The sequence below is a fragment of the Haliotis asinina genome, chromosome 6, assembly GCF_037392515.1.
Source record: "Haliotis asinina isolate JCU_RB_2024 chromosome 6, JCU_Hal_asi_v2, whole genome shotgun sequence".
Taxonomy (NCBI): Eukaryota; Metazoa; Mollusca; class Gastropoda; order Lepetellida; family Haliotidae; genus Haliotis; species Haliotis asinina.
In genome coordinates, this window is record NC_090285.1 from 41,729,742 (window position 1) to 41,751,851 (window position 22,110).

Here is a 22,110-nt window from a genome sequence, read left to right on the forward strand (position 1 = left end):
TTGTCTCATTTGTAATTTTTTTTAATGGAACAGAATGTTATATTTTATTAAAATCATGTGACTGAAATATTAATGACGGTGACCCAGATGGTATGTTTCATTTACATAAAGACCAAGACAGTTTCAAGTTTTGTCTGGTATTTCAACTGCATTATCAAATTTTACCTCATCCAGTGTGTGAAGTGCGAAATAGTTTCCAAAGTTTACTACCCAACCGGACTAACTTCGCCTGAAATGTACCACTTCTAGCCCACAAAATAATTGACTAGCCTGAAGTTTGAATGTGGACATGTGTTTTATCATCAAACTGCTTGTATGATGAACATTTTCACTTGCCAGTAGGGCCAGTAACTGTGGAGATTTACTAGCCTGACTTGACTTTTATTGGCTATGGACTAACTGGCCTATGGCTATTTCGCACACTGACCTCATCATATGTTTTCCAGGAGAAGTGTTCTCAATGACGTCACTATTCCGCTGTGCGGGTGATGTAGTGTTTGACCGCACTGCACCCAGGGCGGGCAGCATCAGCAGTGTACAGCTGAAACAGTATTCAGAGACATGCAACTTCCTGCAGTATCTGAAACCCCTCACACCGCAGCAGCCATGCTTCTTTGCTCAGATCAGAGGAATTGGTAAGTCTCACATCGCAAGAATTTATGAAGACTACTGCTGAAAATGAATGAGACTTGAGCTGGAACTTAACACTTCTGTTCGTGATAAATATTCATGAATTTGTAGAATTTTTAAATAAGAAGTATTGTGATAGAAGGTGTGACATCAGTTGAATGTTTGTAATTTTCCTGGACTTGTATTTAAGCTCAGAACAGCAAGATCACCCTGGGCATTGCTGGTCCAGACATTGAGGATAATGCTCACCCAGGAAACTGGAACAATTCTGTGGGCTACCATAGTGATACAGGAAAGTGCTATACATCCCATAATGGCACAGCTAACACAGAGGGAGAAAAGTTTGGCATCGGTGAGGAACAAAATATAAAGCTGTTTCTATAATTCAGTGACGAATGTTTGGAAAAAGACCTTTACTTTTACAGTACATGTCCATATATGGTGCGTATAAATAAGCAGTCAGATAAACAATTATCCTCTGTCTGTCATAGTTTCCATTACATTTTTCATATATTTTTCGCAAAATCAAAAGCATTTTTAATATTACTGACAATATAGAGATCATAATTTGAGTAGGTATTTGTATAGACTTATTTTCCTACTTACCAGTATGCAGTATTCCATCTTGATTCAGTCATGCAACAGTGTAGAACAATGTACAACATTCACACAACACACCTATGTCCACCTTGCTCCTAATAATAGCTAGCATGCTCCTTCACTACTCATTTCTTTTCGTATACGTCCCCAACCGCACAGACATTCTGATTGGAATTAGATTATGTTTGTTATTTGGGTTACTTCTTGTCCCTTCAGAATCTTTGTTTATCTTTGTTCTCAAGCTGTATTTTATGTATAATATACTGCTACTTACCCTCTCACTGCATCTTCATTACATGCTCTTTGATATCTTGTTCCATCCTCTCTCTGTCATCTGTGACCTTGTCATATTTGATTTAATTTAACCTTTCATGATGATATTTCTTGCCTTCTGTTTGTCACAACTCTGTTTTAGTATACGGAGATGCAATCCACAAAGCCTTTGTAACATTATGACCTGTCATAACTCCGTAGTTTACCATAGGCATATACGAATGTTGTAACTCTATGAACGCTTTGTGGATCGGGCTTGAGAAAGGCTGGTTGCATTTGGTTTAATGTTCATGGCTTCCAGTCATTCAGGTTTCTGTTAATATGTTGTGTCTGTTGTGGGCAATAATTCTGACATGGATGTCAGTTCAGAGCTGTTTGTACCACTATTTTCACTGCCAAGTTAAACTTCCATTCTTGCCTTTGATGCTAGTAGAGGTGCTTGATGAGAGATCATATTCTCCTTTCTTTACCAAGGGCATATGCTTAAACATGAGAAATTTATCTCTGTCTTCTGCACCTCTGCATTAGTGGCTAGATAAGATCTTACTCAAGGGTTTGCTTAGAAAGTTTACAATCTTGACATCCAGATTATGTTGCATTGGATTTCTTTTGATCCCTCAGCACTTCCACTTGACGGGAGAGTGCCAACAATTCAGAAAAATCTGCTCTTTGGTGGTTCATGACTGACAATAGGTCCCAGATATCTGTCACAGATGTGCTACTGTTCAGGGCAGTGCCCATCACTCTGGTTCTAGATCTTACATCAGCTATGGCTTTCTGAGAAGATATTTAGCAGTGAGGTTCAGGATGTTGATGAGAAGTCTGTTTACAGCAAAGACCAAAGCTAAGTTCAGGGCATATATACCTGCACAGGTACCCAGTGTACATGGAGTACACCCTATGAACTGAAGGTCAAGTTCCTGCATAGGGCCAAGTGATACTCCAAACTCCAAACACTCAGGCTGAGTCTCATAAGGCCTCAAAGGGCAAGGGACTGCATTTATTCCTCCAAATTGGTACAAAGGAGAAAGACAACAGTCCAGTGTCTGGCCAGCAGTTCTGGGATGTCTGGGATATGCTGCCACTGTCTGTCTCTTCTCATCATGCTCATGTTGCCTGTCTGGGCTACTTAGTCATTCAGACTCTATGCTACAGGTACCAATTACCTTCTTATTGCAACTGTCTTCAATCAAACATTGCTGCCACTGCCATACCCCATTACAGGACAACAATCCATTAGTACAGCTAATGCTTCCAGACATTGTCTGGATGTTAAAGCTTCTTCATAGTTCAAAAGAAACTGACCTGTGAAGATCCGGGGTAGAATAGGCCTTCAGTAATCCATGCTTACCATGAAAGGTGACTATGTTTGTCGTAAGAGGCTACTAAAGGGATTGGGTGGTCAGACTCACTGACTTGGTTGACACATGTCATCGGTTGCAGTCATGCAGATAGATGCTGAAGCTGTTGATCTCTAAATAGGGAATTGATGACTTGATTATTTACAGACTGCCACCATGTAGCTGGAATATTGCTGAGTGCAGTGTAAAACTAAACTCATTCATTCGCTCAAAATGTAATATGCTGAGAGAAAAAGATAAGGAACCGCATGAAAGCACAAGCTTTAGCTGTTTCCAAGATGTCTTTACAAGCTTTGTATCGAACAGCATGTGAAGAAACCTGGAAAAAAATAAAGGAACACTTGTGCTTTCATGTTTCCCTCAGTATATGTGGAAGTTGCTTATGATTGACAGCTTTATTATTCACTCTCAGGACTTTTGAAAAATATCCATGATTTCAGAATGGTATTGTTTCACTTTTGTAGATAGATGTGAAGCATGCTCAGAGTGAGATGGTCAGAGAAGTTGTTCAGGTGCATGTTCTATATTGCTCTACATTGTTTCAAAGCATGAAGAGATATGGATAAGTATAGAAATATGTGGTGTTCTCTTATCCCGTGTGCATGATACATTGTCAGAAAAAAATTCTTTACAGTTTTTATGGTGTATGTTGTGTGTCTTCAGGTGATGAGTTTGGAGTATTGGTGACATACTTTGGCTCAACTATGTCAACAGTGATGTTTCTGAAGAATGGTCAACCAGTTGCTACAAGGTATGCAATGTTCAGCTTCACTGTCAAGACGAAAATGACAATGTAGTAGTTCTCAGAAGCCATTACTAGATTTAAAACATTACCGTTTAAGACTAAGAACAGCTAACATGGTGTTTTGTGAAAAATCAGTTCAGATCAGTTTCAAGCTGTAACATATGATGTATTGATGTATTATTTTTCCATATCCTGACTCATGCTTATTATGCTTATCTCCTTCCTGTATGCGAAGGTAGTGTAATACTTGAAATCCTTTTTAAGTTCCCTTCTTTTGAAGCAGACGTACAGTCACACTCTCTCCATGAAGCGTCTCTGTTTTCCTGCCAGTATCTGTCTCACGGCCAACCATTCTGGTCACTTTCTCCTTCATTGCCTGAGGAAGAGGGTTGGAGGCACATTGGGTCCCAATATGGGGTCTATTTTCTCTTTGTGTTTCTGTCCTTTTATCCACATTTTGTCATATTAGACTTTTGGTTTGTACCAACTATTGTCATGATGTGAAATTGTTGTTGAAATTTTTGTAATTTTGATGTAATTGGACATCGTGATTCATCAACTTAGATTGTGTTCATAGTTGATGAAATCGTGCTCCTGGTGCAAGCTATGGATGAACTGCATATATTTTGTCCTGCTTGCACAATTGTTTGTTTTTCCACTGTTCGCTGTGAACATTGTAAGAATTTATCAGATACAGAATTTAATTTGTGTTTATATGCAGTTCAAAGATGTCCTAAGGACAAACAACATAGGCTCTCTCAAGTCATGTCTGGTAATTCGGTTGATACTGCGTCTAGTAACTGTGTGTTAACTACTGCTGATGTTCATGTCTATAGTGAATCACCAGATGCACTCCCGGAGGCATGGTCAAGATACCAGTGAGACCATGTCCAAGTCCCAGAAACATTCGCTGTCAGAATCAATGTAGTCTCAACCAAAGAAGTTGAAGTCATGTTTGTTCTCCAACACTGAGTCTTCAGCTACTAGATCTTCACAGAAACAACGAACTAGCTCTTCTACAAAGTCCTGCAGCGATGACATCATCCTACTCGTTTAACGGGAGGCCTCCACTCCTACTTCATGAGTTACCGAGCATCAGCAAGTCAGCTTAACATTCTGCTAGACCTTCACAGTGCTGCAGTCTTCAAAGAATGTATTATCAACGCAGACATCCACAGCGTCTACACTCAACATGTCGGATGCATCTTCTACAATCTTAAAGTCTACAGTCACTTCATGCACCCCGTCCTTTTGACACGGGCCTCTTCATGAAGCAGGTCACCACTCATGTGATGAACCTTATGGTGCAACGTTTTGAAGAGGAAAGAAATCATGGAGGATGTCTCAGGTATTCACCAGTTTGGGCCACTTGTAGGACAACCAATGGTTCCACAAAAGTGCTGAGTTATGCCCCTTTTATCATGTGACTTCTAGAGACCAAGATGCTGAGGAGTATAATGACCTGAGGTGTATAATGGTTGAGAGGCCATGCACAAACAGGCTAGAATGAGTGATTATGACCCTGTACTCGTAATGAAGATACTTGTACAAAGGTCGCAACTTGTCTCAGTAACAAAGTCTTGCTGTGGTCCCCCACAGAACTACAGTCATTATAGTTCCTGAAGAGGGAAAAGTACTGGATGTATTTATATGGCAGCCAACAGAAACATTGTGGCCTGACTAACTGCCATTTCAGTTGGAGTCTGTAAGCATAGTAAGCATGATTCAGGATAAGGGAAAATATGTAATTTTTTTGAGTAAAATTGATATTTTATACTTATCCTGACTCATGATGTCAAGCCCTCCCAACTGCCCCATGCAGGAACATTGGATTCACTGTAATTCTCGTGTCAGGCTTATGATACTGCAGCGAAAGTGACAAGCATGATTGATCATGTGACCAATATTAGCAGGAAAACAGGGAGGTTTCCTGTGGGTGAGTGTGATTTTACGTCCACTTCAAAAGAAGGGAACTTCAAAGGGGTTTCAATTGTTTTACTATTTCGCATGGAGGGAGGAGGTAAGCATAGTAAGTTACATGTATGTCATGCTATGGTGCATTGATGTTTAAAATGTGGTCGATGTTATACCTTAGCTGAAAGGCTTTTTCAACTACTTATAAATTCAGGTATTTGTTTGAGACTGAACACAGCCATTTCTTGCCAACCATTGCACTGGAGAATGGACCAATTGACCTTGGTTTGATGTGGCCGGAGACCCTTCTCAGTGTTCCAGAGTTCACTGAGGTTAGCAGTTCAGTTCCTATCAATGCTCCATATTGTAAACTTGAACTGCAAGAAGTGCATTTGTCTTGTAATGTACAAATCTGCCAATACTAACATGTCTTGTAATTGTCAGTTGTCAGTCAATGGAAACACCTGTTGTTGCACTACCATTTTCTACAGATTTCTACAGAGGTCACAAGATACATGCTATGTCAAAAACTATTTATTCAGATAACCATCAGTGTATTTGACATACACTTGAAGTGATTTCCATATTCCACTTCTCTTACAAGTGTTAGGTACTTGTCTCATGGTCACAAAATGTGGACATATTTTCAGACCAATATGCATCACTGGATCCGCCCAAGTGTTGTTCAGTACAACATTGTAGACAACATGTTTATTGTTGCCAAGGATGATGGAGAACCGAACATCATACAAAGCCCACGGCCACTGAGAACAGGTAGGTTGGAGGTGACCAGAAGCCGATGTCAGAAAGATACGGAAGATACATACTATTTCTTTCTAGTATGTTAATCTCATCATGTGACTAAACAAAGTGGGCACATGGTTATTGACAGGATCAGACAAATGTGTTATCCTGCAGATCTTCAGGATCTAACTCTCAACACAATTACATAATTGAAGCATACTAAAAGAAGTCCCAGCATAAAGTGTTGTTTTGCTTAAGTCATTTATTATTTCACTCTTTTAAGAAGACACAATTGCAGACAACCGAGTATCTCTGTTACTGACCAGTGAGTTTTGACAATTCATCGTGAAAAAACAATGTGCTTTCAACAATGTTCATGTTTTTCATGCTTGCCAATTTTGAAAAGTCTGCACATGTCGATCAACTTTTTTAATGTTATACTTAATTTTAAAAAATTGAAAACCTATTTCAAATTTTATATTTATCCCTTGATGGTATGGCCCTAAGTAAGTAAGTGACCAAGCCACTTTAAGATGAACAGACATAGTACTCATTACACCATGAAGATCTAGGTTACAATTAGTCTTTAGCAACCCATGCTTGTTGTAAAGGTGACTAACGAGGTAGTCAGGCTCACTGACTTGGCTTCAAGTATATATTAAAGCAGGTTAGATGTCTGGTTTGATTAAGCTTCTGAAGCAGTTAAACAATTTGGATTACCAGTTTATCTAGTCTCTTGAGAATAGCAATATAAAACTTTTTGTAAGTTTTTGAAAAATGAGTAGATACATAATGATAAAGGCATTTTCAGGGTGAAATTGTTACAGGTGCACTCATAACTATAAGCATTTGGTGAGAGATTAATTATCAGTGATACAGTGGATTTAAAAAAAGTGACAAATGGTAATTTTTCAGTTTCATCATTTGTTCTTAGGTCAGCAGCATTTTGAGGTGATTGTCCAGGAGACAAGCCCTGAAGGGCGGGGCCCAGGGATTACACTGGCCACATGTAGCCCCCTGAAGCCCACTCCTGTCTGCTCCCTCTCATCTGACTTCCTCATGTGGCAGGCTAACGGCAAGAGTGAGTACATGTGTCCGTCTACATCTCTTCATGTGAAAAGATAGCTCAGTTGAGAGGCTGTTTATTGGGGAAACAGATGTGGGTTTGATCCGAATTTAGTCGTAATAATTGCTGAAATGAATTAATGTGGGACCATCAGGAAATGCCAACTCTCAAGAAGACATTTGCGATTCACATTTCACATAGGCTTGAAAAGGCCTTTGGCTTGTCAGTCTGGTCCTGAAAAGACCTGAAATTTGAATCTGCATTCAGAATACTTTAAAATTCAAGAAAATATTCTGAAAATTTGTCAACTGCTAGAGTAAGTAGATATCAGAAGTGCTCTACTTAACTGACTGCAATTTTGAGAAAATGGATAGTTTTGTCCATTGGTTGACATATCATGATTTTTATGCCTCCGCCATATATGCTGAATAATTTGCTGTGACAAAAGGTGTAAGAAATCCCTTCAGAACCAGCAAACTATAACAGTGAGAAGTCTGAAATTTTCAATAATTTGTATTCAGCAACAACAAAGGCAAGACACAAAAGATTCACAATAGAGGTTTCATGTACAAAGCAAATGAGTCAAATCTAAAGTAATGGTTCACAAATATAATGTCAACTCACCAAAGTCTGGTGTGAGAGTGAAAAACAGTTTTACTGAATGCAACACAGCGAGTGGTCAGGCAGCGGTTATGTAGGTCAAGCGTTGATGAAGCCAGTTTGATGTTACTCCAGTTGGTCTCTGTGTGTTCTGGATGTCAACACGACTGCCAGCCTTTATATGCAAAGTCATCGGTTCTTGAATTTTTTAGCACATACGACCATCGCCATGAATGTTGAATTCTCTAGAAGTCTCGGAAGGAAACAATTAATCAAGGGAGGCAACTCTAGAGCACCTCCTTAAAGGCCTGCAGCCAAAATACTAAAAGCACTGAACATTTATGATGCGAAATGTGACCCATAATAATTATCACTCAAAACTTTAAACATTGTGACCCAATAATATTTAATACTTAATCATTAATACAATTTACAGAAAATACACTCTCATAACACTGTACATACATCTGTACAAGACAGTGAATGTACTCTATCCACTTCTCCACAAACCCACTTGGTGGAATTCATTTAAACTTACACAGGGGCTTTCCTGGGACCCTTAAGTTTAAAGACATTTCAACTGTGTACATTTTACTGAATATCTCTATGATGATAGTTTAAAAGGGGATGAAGGGGGCGTGTACGTTATCCACTTCTCTTCTCCCCAAAAAACTACTGTGTGGAATTCATTTAGATTATATATGTGCTTTATGGGGACTAAAGGTGTTCATGTCATAATTTTGATTTTGTATTTATTTATTTTTCCAATTTTAAAGATGTTTGAACTTTCATAAATTTTTTTGAATTTCTCTCTGAATATAGTGTTATAGGGGATGAAGTTTATCGACTTCTTAACAAAAACTGCTCAACAGAATTGATTAAGCTTGTACATGTGTTTCACTGGGACTTGAAAGGTGTGCATCTCATAGTTACATAGATGTTTATTGAACTTGTTTAATAGAAATTAATAACCAGAGCACACTCAGTGTAGAGAAGGCTTCCTACAGCAGCGAGGGCATCTGTGTCCCTGGACACAATTTTGTCTTGTTCTAAATATGCAACAGTTAAGTGGCCAAAGAACCTAATGAAAACTGTTTTTGCTATATTTCCCACAGACTGTAAGGTGATGGTGGGACAACACATTGGTTGGGGTGTTCATTACAATCCCCTCACACGGGATCTGCCAGGATTCGACTGCAGGGCAGAACAGCTAGTGTTGTGCTATGTTTCCATGGATACCAGGATTGGTCATTTCCAGATGATGTTGCAACCTGCAGGTGGATTCTATCCTGTTGTTGTCTTGTATAGAGAAGGTAATATGCTTAAAAAATGAGTATGCCTTGTAAATAAAAATATGTTTCTGGTCATTAGTTAGAATCAGTCATGTTTCATGATTTTTTTTGTTTTAGGTATAGTTACTAGTTTTATATTCTTATCTGTGATATTCTAGTTGTTTTACTGTCCTTCGTTGACAGGTTTTATAATAGACATATATTTCATTTCAGTATTAAATGTTCTCGTCACAATATGGCTGAGATATTGCCGATGTGACGTAAAATATTAACTCACTCACTCACTCATGATTTTTTGGAATGGAGTCTTAAGATATTACAGTCCATCAGTTATCTCTTTAGATATTAATGTTGAATATATTTAGTTGCATGCACAATACACATTCGATTGTAGTACTCATTGTCACTGCAGTGAACCAAGATTTGATCTCCGTAGTTCACCCACCGTGGAAGTGGTGTAAAACTAAAGTCACCCACTCACTTAAGTTAACCATGTGGATATTTTATGTTGCAGCATCTAAAGTAACAGTGGATGTTGAGTCCAATCCCATGCCATCAGTAAATGACAAGTTAGATGAAGCATTTCTCAGACTCTTAGAAGGAGCTAAGCAAACCCTGGCATCTGCTACAATCAGTTCAGGTAAGTAAGTTTTGACAGGCTAAGCTAGTGCACATTATCTTGTAACAATGACTGTTCATCTCTAGTCACAACTGTTTCATAATGTTGTTGTCAAAGTTCAAACGTGTCTTTCACAGACCTTTGACATTTGATCCAAGGAATACACAGTTGATGTCCAATTTGCCCACTGTGCCCACTGTGCTTGAACTTAACATAGACTTATATTCATAAAAGTGCATTTTTTGACAGTAGGCACTAACAAATATTTCTTTCAAGCTTATGGTTATAAATTCATTTTTAAAAATCCTCTGTGATTCAATTTGCAGTTCTACCAGATTTTTAAGTGCAGTGCATTGATATATCCGTAATTTAGCTGAAATGTCAATAGTTGAACATCTTTCAGAACATAGATTTTAGTCTATTAGCTTCAATATGTTTTCAGAGATCATCTTGTCCATGTTTCGTAAGTCTGACGCTCTCCAGGTTTTGAACATGGAGAAGTACAGTCAGATCCGTCTGCCAGCTGAGGAAAAGGGCATTCATGTCATCCAACTGCAGAAACCCCTCAATACTGTCAACAGAAGCTATGTGCTGGAGATTAGGAGACTCAGTAAGTCTAGTGTGATGTATCTAGCTGTGCATCTGTCTCAACACTGTTGACATTACTAGAGATTAAGAGATTAATTAAGTCTAGACTGATGTATCTATTTGTGCATCTTTCGCAACAGTTTTGACATTACTTGAAATAAGGAGATTCAGTAAGTCTAGTCAGATAGTCTGATGTATCTAGCTGTGTATCGGTCTCAACACTGCCAACTAACAACTGTCAATAGATTAGTCGGTGTTTGATTTTCTTGACCGCTATTTTTATTCAGAATGTGACACTGAGAAAGAAGACACCTGTTTCCTGGCTTGAGGATGTACTGACATTTTTCAGATGAGGACTCAATAGTGTCCTTTGGTGTAGCGGGATCTGGTTTCCCTCTTAAGAAACTGCCCGGAAAGTATGCGGCATCTGTGGGCTGGGTGTCACGTGAGGGCCGTCTGTATGCAAATGAAAAGAGCCAAGGCAACATGCCAGGGGAGAGGATCTGTGAAGGTTTGTGCAGCAGGAGAATTAGATGACTAGAGCTACAGATATTGTAGCAGCATGTTGTCAGCTGATCTGTTAAACTTTCACAGTGTTTGAGAAGGCACTAGTTCAGTCTGGTCTGTATATATTTGTCTCGCATTCTGACTTATATGCAGTGAATAATTCTGAAAAGGTCACTGGTTATGTACCCATTGGCTGAAGAGTTTGAGTATTTGCCTTTACTTTGCAGGAGACACAGTTTCAATGGAAATATCATCGTTTGCCAAAGAAATGTCTGTGTGTCTGTTCAGTAAAAATTCCCGTGCCATTGGCACCCGCTTCTACACAGAAAGGGAGATGTCAGAGCACCTGCCCACTATAGCTGTGTGCGGCAACGGCTATGAGGTTGAGATACATGTCTACTGGCAAACCCAGATCCTGTCCAGCACAACCTTTAGTGTGGTATGTAATCATTCTAATGGCACATCGGTCATTTTAAATCCTCTCTATAATGTTTGTAGTGAAATTGTTTTAATGTGTTGGTTTCTAAGGGCAGTTTATGCCAACAACTTTTGAGACTACAGGTACAAACATTGCTTGGTAGATTTAGTGTTGTCATATGAAATCTGAAATTACTAGACAGCACTCCGTAATTTATGCTAGACTTAGTCTTACGTTTTTGTACAAAGTTTTAGACTAAGGTAGTAGCACTGCTTAGCTTTGTGTGCACATTCTTTTTACATTTGAAGAGAGCTCTCTAAGTCAAAAACAGCAACCTACAGATACTTTTCTTTTTATGAGCATGGCTGTTGAAAGTACATGACATTTGTGGGAAGTTAAATAAAATAAATATTAAATATTTCCAATATTTTCAGCTTGTTTCGCAAACACTGTAAAGCAAAATTCACCTTGTTCTGTAATCTGATTGGTGGAAAAACACGATGAAACGGTATTTGCTTCTCAGAAATTGCAAGACTATACACTGTGTTGTGATACATGTAGATATTGTACACAATTGTTGTGGTGTCAGTTGTAGTGACATGATTCAAACATATTGTGACTTAAAGTCAGATTGATGTCACAAATGAGCAGTTCCGGATGCTACCATGGAAACCAGCTGTAATCGCTAGCTGATGTCAATGAGTGCAGACAGTAAAACCCATGTGGACCTTTTGGTTTACTTTTGTGTTTACAATGTTGATAAACATCATGTCATCAGTTCAAAATGAATTATGGTGCTTCAAATACTCAGTAACACCCACAATTTTTAACTTACCTTACCATAGGTCTTATGCATATTACCTCAAGCTTCGCTAGAAGAGATCAGACAGTCGTTGATTCGCCATTCCCTAGATGGCTACCTCATGTAATCTACGAATGTAGTCACGGAAGTGACGTGATCTCCCCACTCGCGCAAGCGCGAACAATCCAAAAATCACTTTTACTTCTAGCGTTCGTCTGTTCGGACGTTTTTTTGGTTCGCTTAGTTTACCTACTTTGTGGTTCAATAAAGTTGTTCTTCACGGGTAGGTATGGTTTGTATCCCTTAGGTGTGCGTGTTAAGGTAAGTAATCATTTAACTGCACTTACTTTGCTACCTCGTGTTGTTTTGTTTTTTTCTCTCACTTCGGGGTGGGTTCGCCCGCGTCGTGTGTGAGTGAGGCATGGCGTCCGTGGGGGTATTATATCTTGCTGGTTTTTCTTCCTCCATGTGGTTTCCATGTCGATTAGTATTTTTGCCCATGTTTCACTGCATTTATACGTTTTTTCGTGCCACGTTGCGATGTATGCAGGTAGCCTTTCTGGTTGTTTGCCCTTCGCTGTCACGAGCTTACGGGCGTGCCTACTTTATAGTGGGGGTGCGTTGGTGCTGCATTTCTGGTGTAGGGGTGTTTTTTTCTACCTCCTAGCGTTGGTTTCCACGCATTGTTATGTCTTGTTTTGTTACAGTTAACTGTGTATGTCTCGCCAGTTTTACACTATCAGCTAGGGGCAGAAATCAGCGAAAGTTCCTCACCCTTGGTGCCCGGATTGTGCGTCTCTAGCCTGCTCTTTTGACGGACGCTGCCAGTACTGCGAGTCGTTATTGGTGGCGGATTTCAAGACTTTATTGCGGCTAAGAAGAAGCTTTTTGCACAGCAGTAGAGAAGGATGTCGTCTCAAGCGTGGTCGTTGGGATCTCTGCCGGACGACCCTGACTTACAACCGCCTTCAGCGACTGTGCCGACGCCTGGGATGGGGCGTTCGTCCGTGACGCCTGTATGCTGTATGCCCCAGAACCACCTCGCCTGGATTACATCGTGGATCTGTTTTCATCCAGATGCCTTGTCTCATCCGGAAGTCCAGAGGTTCCTGCGCTCCCTGCTGACGCCCGGTGCTGCTGCGATGCCAGCGTCTATCCCGACACCAGCACCTATGCCGACACCAGCGCCTGTGCTTACGCCAGTGCCTATACCTACGTCAGCGCCTATCCCGACACCAGCGTTTATGTCTACACCATCGCCTGTGCTTCCGCCAGCACCTATGCCTGCGCCAGCGCCTATGCCTACGTCAGCGCCTATCCCGACACCAGCGTTTATGTCTACACCATCGCCTGTACTTACTCCAGCACCTATGCCTGCGCCAGCGCCTATCCTGACGTCAGCGCTTATCCCGTCACCAGCGTTTATGTCTACACCATCGCCTGTGCTTACGCCAGTGCCTATCCGGACGTCAGCGCTTATCCCGACACCAGCGCCTATGCCGACGCCGGACCCTGTGCCAGCGCCAGCGCCTGCGCCTTACCGTACACCCAGGGTGTTGCATACGTTGTCCAGGGAAGAGGTTTTGCACGACAGCTGGATGAAGGGCGATCTCGGCGCAGATCACGCTCCAGGTTCCCTGGGAGTTGGTGATCCTGTACCCTCCACAGTAGTCTTTGTCGGCGCTCTCGGTCAAGCTCACGGTCCCCGCGTCGCCCTTTTGAATGAGGACTCTCGCTTTACTACCAGGTGAAGACGTTGCTTGCAATCCCAGTCCATATCACCTCGGTGCTCCTCCAGATCTCGGCGTTTGCGGTAGCCGGAACCACCTTGAATCCCGTCCAAGGAATCTGCTGCTCATGCATCGACTTCGTCTTCTACACTGTGGCGTGATTCGAATCCCGTGTCCTGGGAGGACCGGGAGGAACAGATTTTTTTGCCCGGACTTCGACGAGGAGGCAGGAGACGACGGCGACGGTGATGGCACTTAACTACCCTTATCAGTTGTCTTCGAGTGGACTGCCCTTCGCCTTCGGTTGATTCCAGCAACCTTGCAGCAATTCATTTATCGCCGGAGCTACTCATCCCGCTGTTGTTAAATGCGGTCTTTGCGAAATTGTCATCTAATCCGAATTTCAAGCGTGTAAGTCCAGGAAGTCAGATTACAAGATACACAGCCTGGTTTTCGCGAACAGCGTGGCTGTCCTGGGTGAATCTCTGTAGCAGTTATTGGGCTCCTCGCAGCACTCTTACAGAGTGCAGGATTCTAAGCGGGTGGCATTGAAGACTGAACTCAAGCAAATGTTTAAGCCGTTTTCTGCGCTGGCGTCAGCTACATCGGCGGCGGCGATGGACTGGTCTGAAGACAACGCCTCGAGGATCAATCACCTTACCAGGTATTCCTATGCCGGTAGGCGGGAGACTGGGTGTCCTTTGGAGGGACTGGTCGCATCCTCGAAGATCCTTACGTTACAGTTTGTCTACATAAGCCTCAAGCGGAGAAAGTTTTCTTTCACTTGCTTTACTCATTTGGTCACGAAGATTCTTCGAGACAACAACTAAGTGCCACGTCTAACTACACCTCGTGATTACAAGAGAGGACGGCATTTATCCTCGGGGAAAAATTGCCAACACATCTACCTGGAAAGCTATTGTCTACTTCAGTTTCAAGCGGCGGAACAGTTTTCGCACGCTTTACTCATTTACACACGTGCTCGCCAAACAGCATGGTTACGGTCAAGCCTACAGGCTAGCAAGGAAACACCGTTTACAAGATTTCATGATGATCAGTTATGTGCTACACCGGTGACGTCACGTCTACATTTTGATTGGTCCCCGAGAGACAACGCCCTGCAAAGGATCCCAGGGTCGTTACATCTACTATCTGATTGGTCATCGAGGGACAACGCCCTGCGCAGAATGTGTTGTTTTATTCTAGTGTTAGCAAGTTGTCTGCAGTGACTTACAGTCATTTTACGATGGGAAGATGTCGTTTACACTCTAGACTAGCAGTCTACAGCAGCATTGGATGCCTCTAGTCGGCATAGAGATCCTCTAACATTAGTCTGAACGCTGCCTGTCAGGAGGCATGCAGCGATGTATGGCAGTTTCTGATCGGACAGACAGCCAGCTTTAAATAGACTTCATTGAAATGTCAACACATTCATAATAAACAGCGTGGTCGTTCTGAAGTCAAATAATGACGCATTCTTCACGGCATACAAGCTTTTCTTGAGAGAGATGGACTTCATTATCAGGCTGTTAAGTCAGCTTGGATGACTTGAGGATCTAACTCCGCGGGATTTAATTCATCACATCGCCGTCCCAGGTTCGGGAGTCAAAGTTCAAGGCGATGTTATACACAAGCTGTACTCTGCCCGTTGTCACTGTGTCAGTGATAATGTCTACTCGATTTGCTCACTTCACCTCAGGATATGATCAGACGTAGACGTCCACTATTACGTCTATGACAGGGATCATGATTTCAAGACAGGTTTACGACATTGGACGTCTCGACACCACACCCGTGGTAGACGCGCTGGTCAATGTTTGCGTAGGAACTTACACATTTGAGCCGTCATTCAACAACCATCTTTAGGTAGACACGTCTCTCCAAGGATTGAGTGCCTATCTAGTCAAGGAGGAGTGCCTATCTAGTCAAGGAGGTTGCAGCAGGATTCTGGAAGAGTGGAGATCTATCTCTTCACATCACCCAGTTAAAGATGAAAGCGGTGATGCATGTCTATCATTGGTTGACAGCACCGAGAGACAAGCTACTGATGATCCTTACGGACAACTCTATGGTAGCCTTCTAGGTAATCAAGGGTCAAGGAGGCCTCGACCTCTACTACACTTCTTGTCGTTTCTACCCTTCGACGTGGTCGAGTCAGATCCTCCAAATAAAAGTATCTCTCATACCAGGAGCCTGCATCTTCATGGCAGACGCCTTATCTCGCCCCCTACGTATATCACCAACAGAGAATATTGTGTGTCGAAACACTTTCAAATAATCAGCTTCTAGAGTGGGACCAATTGCTGTACCATCCTCACAATCGGACACTGCACCTGGATCCGCCGCAATTTCATCTTTGTGCCTGGACCATCTGTGAAGTCTTGAGGGCCAAGGGGTACTCATCTCAAGTGGCGAAGTTAATCGCCCTGGAGCACAGGATTTCCACTCAGTGGACCTGCAGGCGTGGACGATTGATGTGATGTCCCTGTCGTGGGAAGGTCTGGACGCTTACTCATTTCCACCATCAGCCCTTCTCACAGAAGTGGTGACCAAGGTCAAGCAGACTCAGAACCTGCGACTGCCTTTGGTCGCGCCTTGGTGGCCAGCCAGGCCATGCTTCCCCGACCTGCGTCTTCTCACCAGCAGAGAGTCGTACCAGCTTCCAGATTAGTTACGTCTGCTTTGACATCCGCACAGTCGGCAGCTTCATCTGGACCCGCTGAGATTTCATCTTCACGGTTGGGTCATCTGCAGAAGGCATTGAGAGTTAAGGGCTAGTGAGTGGCAAGCGTCCTAGCTTGTGTGCATCGTATGTCCGCTAGGTCCTTATATGACGACAAGTGACGCTCATTGGAGAGTTTTTGTGTTCAAGACCGCAAGATCCTATGACAGCTTCTCCACAGTTTTTAGCGAACTTCCTCCTGTTCCTGCATAACTGCAAGCATCTTAGAGGCAGTACTTTGGGGACTTATCTGTCGGCTTTGAACTCCTTCTTGGCGATTAAAGCGGATAAACAGATTTCCAAGATACCACAGCTTATTGCGCTACTCAAGCCTTTCAAATTGGAGGACCAGAAAGTTAAGCTTCATCCTCCAGCTTGGGACCTCAACATCGTCCTACAACATCTTAGAGGACCTCCGTATGAGCCGTATGAGAGGAAGCCTCCTTCATGTATTTCGTCTAAAAGACGGTCTTCCTTCTAGCGTTGGCTACTGCGGCTAGAGTTAGTGAAATTCATGCCCTGGACGTCACACATGTTCGCTTTGAGCAGTCAAGGCATGGACAAGCCTCCTTGGGTCTCCTATGGGATTTTGTGGCCAAGAATCAGCTTCCTGGACAGCCAGACAGGCTGTTCTCCATTCCTCCTGCATCTTCAGTCTTGGGACAACATGCCTTAGAGGAGGTGCGACTGTGTCTCGTTCGAGCCCTCAGATGTTACATCCGGAAGTTGGCTTCTAAGAGACGTTCCCGTAAAAGAATGTTCATCCCACTTTCGACTACCTGCAAGGGGAGGTGAACAGGAACACAGTCGACTTATGGCTTCGATCTACGATCCTGACGGTTTTTGATGCCAAGCATCTACCTCATCCGGTGGCGAACAACCCACACGAGATCAGAGCGTTGGCATCTACCTTGGCCCTCCATAGTAATTGCACAGTGCCACGAACTATGGAAGGCTGCTTTTGGAAGTGGTCTACTGTCTTCGCTTCCCACTACCTGGGGGACTTGGCAGTTGAGGACATGGAGGGACTACAGTCCGTTGGTGGTTGCCCAGCAACTTACCCGGCCGGCCGCCCTTTAGGTAATAACACTGTTTCTTACCGTTGGTCTTAAGATTAACCTCACCTTCAGGGTGCGTCGGTTTTTTCTTTGGAGTTCCCTAGGGTTACTCTTTGTCCTGCTTCCAGGTTTGTCCTGTGACTGTTGACATGGGTCTCCCAGGTTCTCCTAATGCATGTGCACTGGTTGCTGAGGGATGGTCCTCTGGAGTCCACACCACCATCCATCTGTCGAAGCCATATGCATAAGACCTATGGTAAGGTAAGTTAAAAATTTATTAAAATCTAAATATTTTAGATATTTAAATACTTACCTTACCATAGGGCGGTGACTCCCTCCCAACGCTGGATGCTCCTCCCCACTCTGGACTCTTCGGACCTTCCTGTTGCCAGTAAAAGTGATTTTTGGATTGTTCGCGCTTGCGCGAGTGGGGAGATCACGTCACTTCCGTGACTACATTCGTAGATTACATGAGGTAGCCATCTAGGGAATGGCGAATCAACGACTGTCTGATCTCTTCTAGCGAAGCTTGAGGTAATATGCATAAGACCTATGGTAAGGTAAGTATTTAAATATCTAAAATATTTAGATTTTAATAATTTTGACCAACACATGATGTTTATCTCCTAAGTATGATATGCAGTTGTCCTGGTGGTCCTGACCATCACCTGTTCAATCTTGTTCCAGACCAATGCTGACCACTGGTGTTTGCCAAGTGGATCCAAAGTGGACCAGGCAGCCTGTCAGGTGAACGTCAGGGATCACATATCTCCGGTCGCACTCCAGGCTCCATACAGTCTCAATAGAGGTAGGATGGCAGATGCATAAAAAGAACTTCACTTCTAAAATATATGTGTGGCGTGTTGTATTAAAAAGTTTGACCATGATTAACGCTAAGACTGTGACTGGGATTTTTGACAGCGTTTGGTGGATCTGTTCACACGTGATTGTTTACACAGCCTCAGATATCAGATGGAACATAATCTGTCACAATAGTCTTTAGAAGAGATGTTAATGATATTAGGTTATGAGGATTCTACTTTACACTGTTGATGTATGAATGATGAGATGCATATGAACAGCAGTATGTGTAGATGATCCCACAGTTTTTCCATCTATTCATTGTAGGGTACAATCATTTTGAGGTCAAGATTATTGACAAATTTGATGATGACTCCCCTCCTCCTGCTCTGGCCTTGTCAACAGCAAGTCCCTTCGATCCACCACCTCAGTCCAACTTCAAGCAGGACTTCCTCCGATTCTGGGCTACAGGAGAAGGTATGATGGTCATAGTAATACATGTTAGTGTATGACTGGGGATTTGTATAATGCAGTGCCATCCAAGGATGTATTCATACAGTACCATGTTGTATTCAAACCAAGGATGTATTCATCAAGTATCTTTTTGTATTCCAACCAAGGATTAATGCTGTCAAGTTGTATTCCAACTAAGAGTGTATTAAGGCAGTACCATGTTGTATTCTAAACAAGGATGTATTAAGTCAGTACTATGTTATATTCTAAACAAGGATTTATCATTGATGTCATGTTGCATTCCAGCTAAGAGTGTATTAAGGCAGTACCATGTTGTATTCTAACCAAGGATGTATTAAGTCAGTACTATGTTATATTCTAAACAAGGATTTATCATTGATGTCATGTTGCATTCCAACTAAGAGTGTATTAAGGCAGTACCATGTTGTATTCTAACCAAGGATGTATTAAGTCAGTACTATGTTATATACTAAACAAGGATTTATCATTGATGTCATGTTGCATTCCAACTAAGAGTGTATTAAGGCAGTACCATGTTGTATTCTAACCAAGGATGTATTAAGTCAGTACTATGTTATATTCTAAACAAGGATTTATCATTGATGTCATGTTGCATTCCAATGAAGGATGCCATGTGATGTTGTATGTAGATAAGTTTAGGTAAGTTAAAATAATTCTTAATTATCAAAGGGAAAGGGAATTGTGTTTTGCATAATATGCTGTTCTCCAGTTTTTTCTTTCATAAAGCAGCCAGATACATAACTTTGCAAATGGTAGTCATAAGCCTTTTGTTTAAAATAATCAGGATATGAATACATAGCTAGATTTAGTAGACAAACATAGGTATTGACAAGCCTTTTGACAACTGGAAGACAAGTCATTCACTGAATTTGTTATTAGTACATCTAATACTAGCTTAAACAAATGAGTTGCGAAGCCTGTTTCTTCTAAAAGTATGCATACACAGCCTATATCCAGAAGGTAATGATGAATATTCCGAAACGAGTATGTGAGTAGGATAACTTTACATTTTGTTTGCCTCTTTTGAAATTTGCTGCATGTAACAACTGCTGATACTTCTGATAGGAAGCCCAGTATTTTTTTTCATAGAGATTGTCCTTGGGGTACATATATGCATTTTCTGCTGCTGGAAAATCTCATTTTTTGTCTGTTTTGTTCATTATACAGAGTGCAGAGGGGTGACTCCACGTGGTGAGGGGCCATATAATGAACAAAAAAGACTTTGTTTATTGTACAATATTTTATTAAAACATTGATACAACTGTCACGTGACATTTTCCAACTGCAGAAAATGCATATATGTACCCCAAGAACGATTCTCTTCAAGTTTCTTTATTCTGGGCACACAGGTTCCTGAGCCAAATCAAGAAGTTATAGGTTTGAATACACTTTGAATAAAGGTTTTGTAAATAGCGTGATGATAGTTGGGTTGATTTTAAAATGTTTCAGCTTCCCCAAATAGTGCAAGCAGTGTTGTCCTTTTTTATGTAATTTCTCAGTGTTTTCATCCTAGGAGAGTTTCAACGCAACTGATGAAATTACATTATTTACCCCTACAAATTGTTGTCTGTTAACTAGGAATGAATTAATGAATTTGAAGATGTTAGAATTAATGTTTATTTTGAAGAGTTTATCAATTAACAAATGATTGACCTTGGATGTATTAATGAAGCATTATTTTCTGTTCCAACCAAGGATGTATGAATGCTATGTCTTTTATTATTGCAGTAAGGATGTATCAGTGTTGTGTCATGTTGAATTCCAGCCAAAGACGTGGTGCAGAAGGGGGACCTGGTTGGTTGGGGACTTTTGTATCTGGACAACACCCTGGAGGACCATGAGGAGCAACTGGTCATCTGCTACTTGACTGTCAACAGGAACATGGTTTTGACCCGTGTCATCTATCAGCCACCGGGGGGCTTCTATCCCCTGGTTATCCTGCCACCTGGTGGTAAGAGGATAAACAAAAGTTGTATATTGTATTGAAGTAACTAGGTATTAATTCACCTTGTTTGCTGTCACATGGGAAATATAAGACAATTATAATCTCAGCATTTAGCTGAAAAAAGAAATGAAAACATCCACATAGAAGTATACACATTGACGATATCACTGTTTAATAAATCTACAATGTTTACCCACCTGTACTGAGACGTACATTTACAAATCATGTCCATTCAATTTGAACATAATGTGAAAATGAAATTATGATTGAATGTGTCCTTATTCTCATTTCAGTAAATCAAGTTCAGCTTGACTTTTCTGCCTCAATCATCCAGTCGCACCCTTTCACAAAGCAGGCAGTAGACATTCTTGTCAAAGAGGCAAAACAACTGATTGACCTTGAAAACTCAGTACAAGCAGATGGCGGGGACTTGGATGACCTTGACATTAAAGACCAACTCTTCAAACCTCTCCCTGACATTCCAGAGGACATGCCCACTGAGAAGTATGTGGAGCCAGGGAAGGAAGAGACAACTCCTGTTGTTCAGCCTGCTTCAGTTTCAAATCAAGCTCCATCTCCTCAGAATTTTCATGTGGCACCACAGGATAGGGGATTTGATTCTATCATCACGCAGGGAAATGTAAGAGAAAAGGTCAAACGGAGAAATTCGAAACGGTCACGAAAAGGAGATGAAGGAAAATCGAAGAGTTGTACAATCTTGTGATCCGGTTTGTCATTTCTGTTGTGTCAACCATGTGTCTCTCTCTGTGGTTTAAGCACATTTTGTTGTCAGGTAATAGCTTCTGTGATGTTACTATGCTGACGTCTTTTGAATAATGTGGGTATTTGATCCTTTGGCTATAATTTAGACATACTTTCAGCCCTGTTAACAGAAAACTGTTTCACCGTGAACGGAAACAAAATTTATGTTTAGTTGGAAATCCATGTATTATGCTTATTTAAAGGTCACATGCAACCTAAAATATCATATTATGCTTATTTAAAGGTCACATGCAACCCAAAAACATATTTAAAACAAAATCATCAATTATTCATGACATATAATATACATTGCTGCTTGTAAAAAACCAAATAAACAAAATTATAAGAGTACAATCGCGATTCTAAAGTGCAGTATTTTGTACTTGGGCTTACTTCCCTCGAAACAATGCCCTCTGAGACCAAACACAGTCATATCGG

The 22,110-nt window shown here is 41.5% G+C and overlaps 1 protein-coding gene across 1 annotated transcript; it reads left to right on the plus strand.

Annotated features, from left to right (window-relative positions):
- The first annotated feature begins 452 nt into the window (after positions 1–452).
- On the plus strand, positions 453–22,012 carry LOC137287593 (uncharacterized). The gene is made up of 15 exons (XM_067819964.1): positions 453–635; positions 821–982; positions 3,528–3,615; positions 5,738–5,855; positions 6,174–6,297; positions 7,202–7,348; positions 9,049–9,246; positions 9,740–9,865; positions 10,287–10,454; positions 10,782–10,943; positions 11,167–11,378; positions 18,357–18,477; positions 18,798–18,947; positions 20,731–20,916; positions 21,204–22,012. The coding sequence occupies exons 1-15, from the start codon at positions 461–463 to the stop codon at positions 21,632–21,634; spliced, it is 2,568 nt and encodes an 855-aa protein (XP_067676065.1). The 5' UTR covers positions 453–460; the 3' UTR covers positions 21,635–22,012.
- Positions 22,013–22,110: the final 98 nt, after the last annotated feature.